Source organism: Mobula hypostoma, chromosome 17 (genome assembly GCF_963921235.1).
Source record: "Mobula hypostoma chromosome 17, sMobHyp1.1, whole genome shotgun sequence".
Lineage (NCBI taxonomy): Eukaryota > Metazoa > Chordata > Chondrichthyes > Myliobatiformes > Myliobatidae > Mobula > Mobula hypostoma.
In genome coordinates, this window is record NC_086113.1 from 20,959,003 (window position 1) to 20,971,316 (window position 12,314).

Consider the following 12,314-nt stretch of genomic DNA (forward strand, 5'->3'; position numbering starts at 1 on the left):
TACCCTAGGACAGGCATCCCGAACCTTTTTTATGCCATGGACCAATACCATTTGGCAAGGAGTCCATAGACCCTAGACTGGGAACACCTGCACTGGAGGAACTGCACCTCATGTCCTTTTTTTGTGTGTGGGTAGTCTACAATCCAATGGCATGAACACTGAATTCTCTAATTTAAGGTAACCTGCTCCTCCCTTCTGCTCTTTTCTCTTTCTCTCCTGATTCACCCAGGCCCCCTTGCACACTCACTTCTTTCCAAACCCCAGCCCATGTTACCCAGTTTCTTGCCCCATCTCCGCCTTACTCCATATGCCAATCAGCCACAAACTGTACCCACTGGGATCTCTATCTGCTTCCTGCCCCCACCTGCCCATCAGCCCTCTCTTATTTGGTTCCACATCACCTATGTTGCTATCTCTACCCTCTCTCCTCTACTAGGCTCACAATGTCACCTCACCTGGATCCGACCATTGCTTGCCAGCTCCTAACTCCCCACTTTCTCTCAATCCTTTATATTGGCTCTCTGGCCTTTGCACCAGGTCTTGATGCAGGGTCTTGACTCAAACTGTTGACCAAACCTTTGCCTCTAGATGCTGAATGACTTTCTGTTTTCCTGCAGCTGCCTTCTGTTGTTAATTAAATAGACTGTCATTATTCCTAGACATCACAGAGTTATAATCTGTTTGTTCTTACAGGCGTCCCCTGCCGCTCTTGCGAAAAGTGTCCTTGCTGAGGTCCCTAACCAAGTGGTGGACTACTACAATGGGAAGTCAATTCCTCCAAAATGTCTGTCTGACTACGAGTCTTCCCGAACTGTCGGACCCTAATACTTTAGTAACCATTTACTTAGTGCAAATACTAATGTAGAGCACGTCACAGTGACTTTTAAAATGAATGAGAAGAAATGTTTTGCATGTTTAAACAACAAGGCCTGCATTCTTCAAAGCTGTTGTACTGTTAAGAAATTTTTACAAGACAAGACTACTTTGCATAAGAAACAGCATGTCGCCTTGAAATGTATCAGTATCTTTTTTTTATACAGGTTTATCTGGATTTTACTAAATTTCTTAATATTCTTACACTGTAAAACATTTTGGGACATTTATTGAAAGTTGAAAGAGAGCAGTATTGGCTCTGTTACTAATGATGGATTTTTCAAATCAGCAGTTGCATGGACTGTATTTTGCATGTCAGTAAATAAAAATGACAGTTTTCCAATTGTTGTCAGATCTTATGTGGAGCAGACCCTTCAAAAAATTAGTGAACAATGCGTTAATTCAGTACTGTTAGAAAGAGATCAAAATCTGACTGTGGGCATAAGGTTATAAGCGTTGACAGAAGCATTCAGAAATACAATGATCCTGTTGTATTCAGACCACCACACACAAAATGCTGGAGGAATTCAGCAGGACAGGCAGCATCCATGAAAATGAATAAACACTCAATGTTTTGGGGTGAGACCTTTCGTCAGGACTGGAAAGGAAGCAGGAAGATGCCAATATAAGGAGGTGGTGGGAGGGGAAGCAGGACAAGCTAGAAAGTGATGGGTGAAGCCAGGTGTGTGGGAGAGGTGCAATAAGTAAGAAGCTGTGAGGTGATAAGAAGAAAAGACAAAGGGTTGGATGAGAAGGAATCTGTTGGGAAAGGACAGCGAATCATGGGAGAAACGGATGGAGAAGGGGCACCGGGGGAGGTGAAAGGCAGGTGATGAGACCAGGTAAGAGGCCAGAGCAGGGAATTGAAGAAGATGGAAGGGGGAAAGGATTAAAAGTTACTGGAAGTTGGAGAAATTGACGTTCATGCCATCAGGTTGGAGGTTACCTAGATGGAATGTGAGGTGTTGGCCCTCCAACCTGCGAGTGGCCTCATCATGGCAGAAGAGAAGCCATGGACCGACATGCCGGAATGGGAAATGGGAATTGCAAATGAAATGGCTGGCCATTGGGAAATTCCACTGTTTGCGGATAGAGCTGAGGTGCTCGACAAACCAGTTCCCCAAACTACATTGGAGAAAGTGGGAGGAGCAGAAAGAAAAATTGTTGAAGGTGAGGGCTAGTTCTGCCAGACAGAGGAGGGAGAATTGTTGTTTGACAAGAAAGAAGCAGAGAGCTTCAAAGTTTGCTTGATGGGGGAATAGGTATGTATAGGGATTTGACTCAGACCACTATAATTTCACTCCAGGATTGAATACGATAGCTTGGTAATTGTTTTTATGTCCAGAGATTCACTTTAAAAGATTCAATAAATCACCTGACACAAATGCTTGGCAATCTTATGTAACACACACAAAATGCTGGAGGAACTTAGCAAGTCTGGCAGCAGCTACGGAGGGAAATAAACAGTCACTATTTTGGCCAAAAATGTCAGCTGTTTTATTTCCTTCCACAATGCTGCCTAACCTCTGAGTTCTCCAGCATTTTGTGTGCAGATAATTTTTTTAACAGTTCTCTAAAATCTTAAAACGTGCAACAGAATCACCACAAGCCATTTGCACAATTTCAGTGGATTAAGTGGTAGGTTAGGGGGTACTATGTTTCTTTCTTGACAGGAAGGTTATAGATTCCAGTGTCACTCCAGTAAATAGAACATAAAAATCTAGACTGACACTCTAGTATTACACTTTTGGTGGTTCTATATTCTGGATGAACATTTAATGAGAGACTATATACTTAAGGAGTGAAACCTGAGAAATACGAGGGGAAAAAAGCTTCAAATTCTTGAAATTTAATAATTTCATGGCTAACCTTTGACTTCAGCACCACTATAATCCTAGTTTCCTTAATTCCAAACCAAAACACACTGTCTTGAACATGCTCCCAAGTTTCTTTGCACCCTTTCTAGATGAATACATCTTTTCATGGTTAAGGAGACTAAAACTGCAGATAATCCAAGATACTGTGTAGATTTAGTAAAACTCTACTGTAATATTCCAATCCTTTTACACTAAAGGGTCATGTTTAAAGAAAAAGCATTGATAAAGCACAATTGCCATTTCATGGAACCACAGCTTGGCTTTAAGTACATATTGTGATATTTACTTACCTTGTTATCGCATTGGTGATACCAGATTCCGGCCATTTCCATGTTGCAGATGCTAGTTCGTAGTTCTCTCTGAAAACAGCAAAGTTCAATGTACTATTTTTCATAATGTGGGGATCATTCTCAATTGTCTAAATTCTGGAAGACAAAACCCAATAGTAGCCACATCTAATGAAAAACAAGGATATAGACCATCAGAAACAGAAGATTTTACAGTTTTAGCCCAATTATTTCTCAAGTACTTTTACTAAAACACATTTATTTAAACTCTTTGCTCTCATTAAAGGCTAGGTCTTGTACTATTTCTGGAATTTATTTCTTTATTTATTGAGCTGCAGTGTGGTATAGGCCTTCTGGCCCTTCAAGCCACACCACCCAGCAATCCCCCGATTTAATTCTAGCCTAATAATGGACAATTTACAATGAGCAATTAACCTAACAACTGGTACATTCTTGGACTGTGGGACGAGACCCCAGCAGTCACACCAAGAATGTACAAATTCCTTACAGGTATCAGCATGATTTTTATTTCTGCCTTGACTGTGAAGATAGATGCATAACGTTAGTTTAAAGATTCTACCGCTTTCTTATTACAACTTCAAAGAGCAAGGCAGCCAAGCCATCTGTCCTGGCCAATATCTGTCCTTTCATCAATTATCATTTAACAAACAAATTACCTGAAAATTATTACATCAGTGACTGTGGATCTTGCTGTGCCTAAAATCTAGCTCTGCTTGCAATTGCCAAAGAGTGAGAATATTTCAAAAATTATCTCACTGATGCAAAGCAATTTGCAACATCATCAGGTTGAAAAATTCTCTATTGAAATGTAAGACTTTCTTTTAATGCAAACACGAGGAAATCTGCAGATGCTGGAAATTCAAGCAACGCACACAAAACGCTGGTGGAATGCAGCAGGCCAAGCAGCATCCATAGGAAGAGGTACAGTCGACGTTTCCGGCTGAGACCCTTCGTCAGGACTAACTGGAAGAAGAGATAGTAAGAGATTTGAAAGTGGGAGGGGGAGGGGGAGATCTGAAATGATAGGAGAAGACAGGAGGGGGAGGGATGGAGCTAAGAGCTGGAAAGTTGATTGACAAAAGGGATACAAGGCTGGAGAACAGAGAGGATCATGGGACGGGAGGCCTAGGGAGAAAGAAAGGGGGAGGGAAGCCCAGAGGAAGATGGAGAGCACCGAACTATCTCTTCTTTCCATTAGTCCTGACGAAGGGTCTCAGCCTGAAACGTCGACTGTACCTCTTCCAATAGATGCTGCCTGGCCTGCTGTGTTCCACCAGTGTTTTGTGTGTGTTGCTTTCTTTTAACAGTCTTTTTGGGCTACATCATATTGGTAACAAGGTTCCATACAGAAATGCCTCCTTTTCAGTTATTCGAATGAATTGAGTACAAGTTTTCTGTGCAAAAGTAAAAGCTGAGCAAAAGTTAGTGCAAGTCTGGAATTCTCTTCTTCAGAAGTCAATAAAAGTTAAATTAATATTTAATCCACAGTTGGTATATTTTTATAAATCCATTGAGAAGGAGAATGAATATTAAGTTAGGTCACAGATCAGACACACTACCTGAATCTGGAAACCTGAAATAAGACAAGCTGCCGGGATTAATAATGTCTCCCTCTAAACTGAGATATAATTAGAATTTCATGTAGGGAACTAACTGATTTTAATCATCTGCTTCTCCAAAAAGTCACTGATCAGAAATGTTGTTTCCCTCTCCGCAAATACTATCTGACCTACTGAAAATTTCTATAATTTTTTTGTCTCTCTATTCCTGCCTCTAGAAACATAGAAAACCTACAGCACAATACAGGCCCTTCAGCCCACAAAGCTGTGCCGAACATGTCCTTACCTTACAAAACCTAGGGTTACCCATAGCCCTCTATATTTCTAAGCTCCATGCACCTATCCAGGAGTCTCTTAAAAGACCCTATCGTATCCGCCTCCACCGCTGTCACCGGCAGCTCATTCCATGCACTCACTACTTGCTGCATAAAAAACTTAACCCTGACATCTCCTCTGTACCTACTTCCAAGCACCTTAAAACTGTGCCCTCACATGCTAGTCATTTCTGCCCTGGGAAAAAGCCTCTTACTATCCACATGATCAATGCCTCTCATCATCTTATATAATCCTCTGTCTCTCCAAGGAGAAAAGACCGAGTTCACTCAACCTACTCTTATAAGGCATGCTCTCCAATCCAGGCAGCATCCTTGAAAATCTCCACTGCACCCTTTCTATGGTTTCCACACCCTTCCTGTAGTGAGGCAACCAGAACTGAGCAAAGTACTCCAAGTAGGTTCTGACCAGGGTCCTATATAGCTGCAACATTACCTCTCTGCTCCTAAACTCAATCCAACGATTGATGAAGGCCAATGCACCGTATGCTTTCTTAACCACAGGGTCAACCTGCGCAGCAGCTTTGAGTGTCCTATGGACTCAGACCCCAAGAAAGCTCTGATCCTCCACACTGCCAAGAGTCTTAACATTAATACTATATTCTGTCATCACATTTGACCTGCCAAAATGAACCACTTCACACTTATCTGGGTTGAACTGCATCTGCCACTTCTCAGCTCAGTTTTGCATCCTATCAATGCCCGCTGTAACCTCTGACAGCCCTCCACACTACAACACCCCCAACCTCTGTGTCTTCAGCAAATTTACTAACCCATTCCTCCACTTATAAAAACCACTAAGAGTAGGGGTCCCAGAACAGATCCCTGAGGCACACCAATGGTCACCAACCTCCATACAGAATATGACCCGTCTACAACCACTCTTTGGCTTCTGTGGGCAAGCCAGTTTTGGATCCACAAAGCAGTGTCCCCTTGGATCCCATGCCTCCTTACTTTCTCAATGAGTCTTGCATGGAGTACCTTAACAAATGCCTTGCTGAAATCCATATAGACTACATCTACTGCTCTACCTTCAACAATGTGTTTAGTCATATCCTCAAAAAATTCAATCAGGCTCGTAAGGCATGACGTGCCTTTGACAAAGCCATGCTGACCATTCCTAATCATATTATGCCTCACCAAATGTTCATAAATCCTGCCTCTCAGGATCTTCTCCATTAACTTACCAACCACTGAAGTAAGACTCACTGGTCTATAATTTCCTGGGCTATCTCTACTCCTGTTCTTGAATAACAACTTGCACAACCTTTCAAACCTCCAGAACCTCTTCTGTCCCCATTGATGATGCAAAGATCATCGCCAGAGGCTCAGCAATCTCCTCCCTCACCTTCCACAGTAGCCTGGGGTACATCTCGTCCGGTCCTGGTGACTTATCCAATTTGATGCTTTCCAAAACCTCCAGCACATCCTCTTTCTTCATATCTGTATGCTCAAGCTTTTCAGTCCACGGTAAGTCACCCCTACAATCGCCAAGATCCTTTCCTGTAGTGAATACTGAAGCAAAGTATTCATTAAGTACCTCTGCTATCTCCTCCGGCTCCATACACACTTTTCAATTGTCACACTTGATTGGTCCTATTCTCTCACATCTTATTCTCTTGCTCTTCACGTACTTGTAGAATGCCTTGGGGTTTTCTTAATCCTGTCCACCAAGGCTTTCTCATGGCCCCTATTGGCTCTCGAAATTTCATTCTTAAGCTCTTTCCTAGCCTTATAATCTTCTAAATCTCTATCATTGCCTAGTGTTTTGAACCTTTCAGAAGCTCTTCTTTTCTTCTTGCTAGATTTACAACAGCCTTTGTACACCATGGTTCCTGTACCCTACCATCCTTACCCTGTCTCACTGGAACGTACTTATGCAGAACTCCAAGCAAATATCCCCTAAATATTTGCCACGTTTCTTCCGTACATTTCCTTGAGAACACCTGTTCCCAATTTATGCTTCCATAAATTAGGTCTCTGATCATGTTTTCTTTGTGTTGAACAAGCAATTGTAGTATACTTGAAGCACTTAAGTTACATAATTCCTGTTTTAGAGCATAAGACATAGGAACCCGTTTCCTTCTTTCGCCCCGTAACCTTTCACACCCTGACTTATCAAGAATCTATCAACTTCTGCCTTAAATACACTCAATGATCTGGCTGCCACAGCTACCTGAAGCAATGAATTCTACAGAGTCATGACCCGATGGCTAAAGAAATTCCTCCTCATTCCTGTTTTAATGGACATCCCTCTATTCTGGGGTTGTGCCTTCTGGTCCTAGACTCCCCCACTATAGGAATCATCCTCTCTACATCCACTCTATCTAGGACTTCTGACTTTTGAAAAGTTTCAGTGAGATTCCTCCCTCATTATTCTAAATTCCAGTGAGTACAGGCCCAAAGCAATCAAACTCCTCCTACAATTAGCCTTTCAATCCCAGAATCATTTTGTGGTATGTAAAGATTCTTTTCCCAGTAAGTGATGTGCTCACATTAGACTGAAACCATCTTATAAAACAAACTTTTCTCTGCGATACCAGAATGCGTTAGGGACAGTAAGGGGAGTTTATAGTGTGAGTTAATTTCAATCATAATCAGATTTAATATCACTGGCATACAGTATGTCATGAAATCTCTTGTTTTGCAACAGCAGTGCAGTGAAATAGATAATAACAGAAAACCAGCAAATTACAATAAGAAAAAATATATAAAATAAATTAAATAAGTCATGCAAAAACAGTGCAACAAATAGTGAGGGAGTGTACATGAGTTCATTGTCATTTAGAACTCTGACGGCAGAGGGGAAGAAGCTGGCCCTAAAATGTTGAGTGTGTGAGTGAGAACATTTCAGAAAGGCTTGCAGCTCAACAATTTTCGACTTGAGATGTAATTTAAGAAATAATAAGGAAAATTAAACATTAAGAAATATAGCTTGTGTAGTGGCTGGAAACCCACACCAACAAAATGATGCAAATTGGAGCCATGCCAACTTTTTGCAAGGCTGTGTAGGAGCATTTTATTTTACATTTACAGCTTCAGGAGTTTCTCAGGAAGCAGGATCAACTGTTAATGTTAATGTTCTCAGGAAGCGGGAACTAAGCACAAGGTTTACTCATCTCTGTGCTGAACTGAAGCTGTGGTCTTCAACTAACAGGCTCCTGGATCGGCTGCAGCAATAACTGGCTTCGTGGCTGTGGACTCACTTTTGTGAACCTCAGTTTGGAATGCTATTTGCTTACTTTTATTGTTTGCATGATTTGTTTCTTTTCTGCACATTGAGTTTTGACACTTTTTTTTAATGGGTTCTATTGGCTGTCTTTGTTTTGTGGCTGCATGTAAGGAAATGAATCTCAAGGTTGTATATAGTCCACAAACTTTTATAACAAATGTGCTTTGAACTTTGAACTTGAATTCATATGATCTTTCACAATGGCAGAAATACTGAAAGTGGGTCTGCCATTTCAAGTCAATGTAATCCTCAAGCCATGAGTGCGATTCTAAGATGATTTTATTTTTGGAACTGGTTCCTTCATACTCATACCCTTTGAACCTAAATGAAAGATATATAAAGAGCAGGGAGACATCCATTCCTTCAGTGAAATTGCAATAGCTTACCTCAGTCAGAGACTCAACAGCGGCTCAGGAAAGAACAGAGCTTAAACACTGTTCATCTTTCTGTTAATACCTGCTCTTGAAGTCTGGATAAATGTAATTTCTCCAGTGTGCTGTTCCAATTTCACAGCAATGATGCCTACTGTGCGTTGTGTCCAAACCAATATGACCACTGTTCATCCAGAAACCTCCATGGGTGAACCTATTAAGATCAGAGACATCAGGGATTCAATCTCATTCGTGCACATACAATTGCTAATCACATTTCGCGATCAGTTTTCCTCCTCAAATCAAATATGAAGGAGTTAAAAAATGTGCTAACAATGAATATAGACATTCTAATATTGCATGGAGGTAATCTAATCATGACTATTAAAAACTCAAAATGGAAAGCAGGTGATGGTTCAATAAAAAATTATTGTGTGGGCCAATCACAAAAATGATGCTGATTGCAAGCCTGCCTGATTAAATGGGGCTGAAATTACTTTTTTGATACCTTAAAATAGATCATTTATTTTTGAAACAAATACCTCAACAGATCCATGAGAAGAATTTTAATCAGATTTTGGAGAAAGTCCATTTACCAAAACCATTACAAGGACACTAGCAGTCACCAAAAATCAATCTCTGTAAACTGAATTGAAAAGCCACACATTTCTCTTGTGACAACTTTTCTTCCCCTTGGAAGGAATTCAATTGTGTTAAAATAGGGGGGAGGGCAAGATAAAATGAATAAGAAGGACCTACCCTTCTTAGCAGTAAAATCAATCCCAGGATAAATAGTCTTAATGTAATTTAAAGGAATAAACAAAACTTCTGGGGACAAGTTTTCACCTGTAGGGTGTTAGGATCTGAGACTTGCTTCTTGGAAGTTGATGGAGGTAGAACCTGTCAGCACATTTAGCACTGAGATGAGAAAAAAAATCATTATTTTAAATCATTAAATCATTATGAGGAATTTTGAGAATCTTCTACCCCAAAGGGCGATGGGTGTTTGGTTATTAAGTAATATTCACAGCTGAAACCAATGGTCATGAAAATTGTGGACTTGAAGTGGAGGACCAGCAGCATCCGTACTGAATTGTGGAACGAGCTGAAAGGACAATAGCTGACTAACGTTCTTGTGTTCTTATATAACAGATACCATTTAAAAATATTCAGGGTGTTATCCAGCTTCTAGTTTAATATTTATCTTCTCTTTCCCCTACCCAATCACTAAAGCAAATTATCTGGTTCATCACCAGATTACAGAGCAATGCTGAGACAAACTGCTGTTTCCTTAATCACAGAAGTGACAATACTTCAAAAAGTTAAAGTTCTTTTCTACTTTCTTCATATTTCTCAAGTGTCTTGATAACGTCAGCTTCCTAAATCTTATGTAAGCTTACTTTTCTTTTTTGACTCATCATCCCGTATCTCTTGTCCTCTTTGGTGCCTGAACCATGCCATCCTTTTCTTGCATCCTTGCAGCAACATGCTGGTCCTGAACGCTAAATAACTGACCTTTAAATGACTGCCACATGCCAGATATAGATTTAACCACAAACAGCTACTCCCAATCTATTTTGTCCAGTTGCTGCCTAACACTTTTGTAATGAGCCTTGCCACTATCTACCCCTTTCACTCAGTGATCAGTCTTATCCTCATCCATAACTCCCTAAAAATATACAGAATTATGGTCACCCATTTAAACCTTACCTAGCCAAACTCATTTGCCAACACTGGGTCTTGAATGGCACCTCTCCCGAGTGGACTATATACATATTATTTCAAGAAATCCTTCTGGAGGCACCTAATAAGTTCTGCCCCATCTAATCCCTTATCAATAAAGAAGTCTTTGTCAATATTGGGAGTCAAAATCACCCACAACAATAATCCTGTTGCTTTTGAATCCTTTCATGAAATCCTTGTATATGTTCTTCTATCTTCAAAGTAAAATTTATTATCAGAGTACATGCACGTCACCACGTACAACCCTGAGATTCTTTACCTGCGGGCAAACTTGCAAATCTATTGAACAGTAACTGTAAAAAGGACCAATGCAAACACAAATATAAATAAATACCAATAAATAACGAGTATGAAATAACAAGATAAAGAGTCTTTAAAGTGAGACCATCGGTTGCAGCAACACCAGAAATAGAATGAGTATAGTAATCCCCTTTTGTTCTAAAGCCTGATGGTTGAGAAACTGTTCTTGAACTTGGTGATGTGTGTCCTAAGTCACCTGTACCGTCTACCTGATGGCAACAGTGGGAAAGGAGCATGGCCTGGGTGCGATGATCTTTGATGCTGCTTTTCTATGGCAATGTTTCATATAGATGTGCTCAATGGTTGAGAGGGTTTTACCTGTGACACAGTGTGTCAAACCCACTACCTTGTGTAGGAGTTTCCGCTCAAAGACATTGGTCTTCCCACACCAGGCCATAATGCAGCCAGTCAGCATAGTTTGCCTAGGTTTTTGATGACATGCTGAATGTCCGCAGATTCCTGAGGAAGTAGAGGTGCTGCCATGCTTTCTTTACAACTATATTTATATGCTGGGTCCAGGACAGGTCCTCTGAGATAGTGACACCCAGGATTTTAAAGTAACTGACCATCTCCACCTCTGATCCTCTGATGAGTACTGGCTCATGGAGCTCTGGTCCATGCTCTGACTATTGGGAGGTTTAGGGTGGTATGATAGTGTAGCGGTTAGAGTAATACTTTACAGTGCAAGCTGTAAGATCAAGTTTCAATTCCTGCTGCTGTCTTTACAATAAGATCCATCATAGTGATTATACTTTTCTTATTCCTGCCTTCTCCCCATTTGGTCTTTCTGGATGAACTGTCCAAAGTTCCATCTCTTAGTGCAACACTGACTTTCCCCCTAATCGGTAGTGCAACCTCCCCCGGTCCTGCTACGCTTACATCCTCCTCTGTCACATTAAAAATATCTGCACCCTGGAAATGTCACTGGCCGTCCTGCCCTTCCCTCAATCATTTCTATAATGATGACAATATCATAATTCCATGTACTAATCAGGCTTTAGGCTCAGTTGCCTTATCTGTTAACTCATTGCATTGAAATAAGTACATTCAGACCATCGCTCCTAATGTTCATTATCCAGAACCCTGCCTGTTTCTGATATTTAACGTACTTGGCTTAATCACTACCTTCTCCTAAGTCACATCACCTGCTAACTTACTGCTCTGGTTGCTACCACATCAGCTCCTGCCATACTAACTTAAACCCTCCCAAGCAGTACTAGGAAACTCTCGGCAAGAATCTTGGTGCCTCTACATCTTAAGGATCCTTCTTGAACAATAAACTCAAATCTTTTTTCTTAAGGGGGTTGCAACTGGATCTATCATGCAAAAAGAGTGAGGCAAGAGACTCTGCAGATGCTGGGAATCTGGAACAACGCACACAAAATGCTGGAGGAACACAGCATTGGTGTTGATGAGGGTCTTAGTCCAAAACATTGACTGTTCATTTCCCTCTATAGATGTTGCTGAACCTGATGAGTTCCTCCAGTGTCTTGTGTGTGATGCAAAAGAGAAGTCTTTCCTCAGCACCTGCTTCTACCATCAAATAGATTTCTCAGAGAGTAGAAAAATCATAGCTGTCTTATCAAACTTTCAGCTGGCTACATCTCTGGAGGCACTAGCAGTGAAATAAGAAAGGAAACTTAAAATATATAATGGACAGGTTTACCTTATAGAGTATTCCAATCATGCTCCAACTGCTGTACGTATTCAATATCTTCA

General features: G+C 40.8%; 1 protein-coding gene across 7 annotated transcripts in view; it reads left to right on the forward strand.

The window, feature by feature from the left end:
• cpne4b (copine IVb) overlaps window positions 1–1,208 on the forward strand; it is a 371,281-nt gene extending 370,073 nt beyond the window's left edge. For all 7 annotated transcript variants that reach the window (XM_063069636.1, XM_063069642.1, XM_063069640.1 and 4 more), the window contains one exon: window positions 694–1,208. In XM_063069636.1, the coding sequence (XP_062925706.1) occupies window positions 694–825 (132 nt within the window). In that variant the 3' untranslated portion in view covers window positions 826–1,208. The remainder of the gene's footprint in view (window positions 1–693) is intronic.
• The last annotated feature ends 11,106 nt before the right edge of the window (window positions 1,209–12,314 follow it).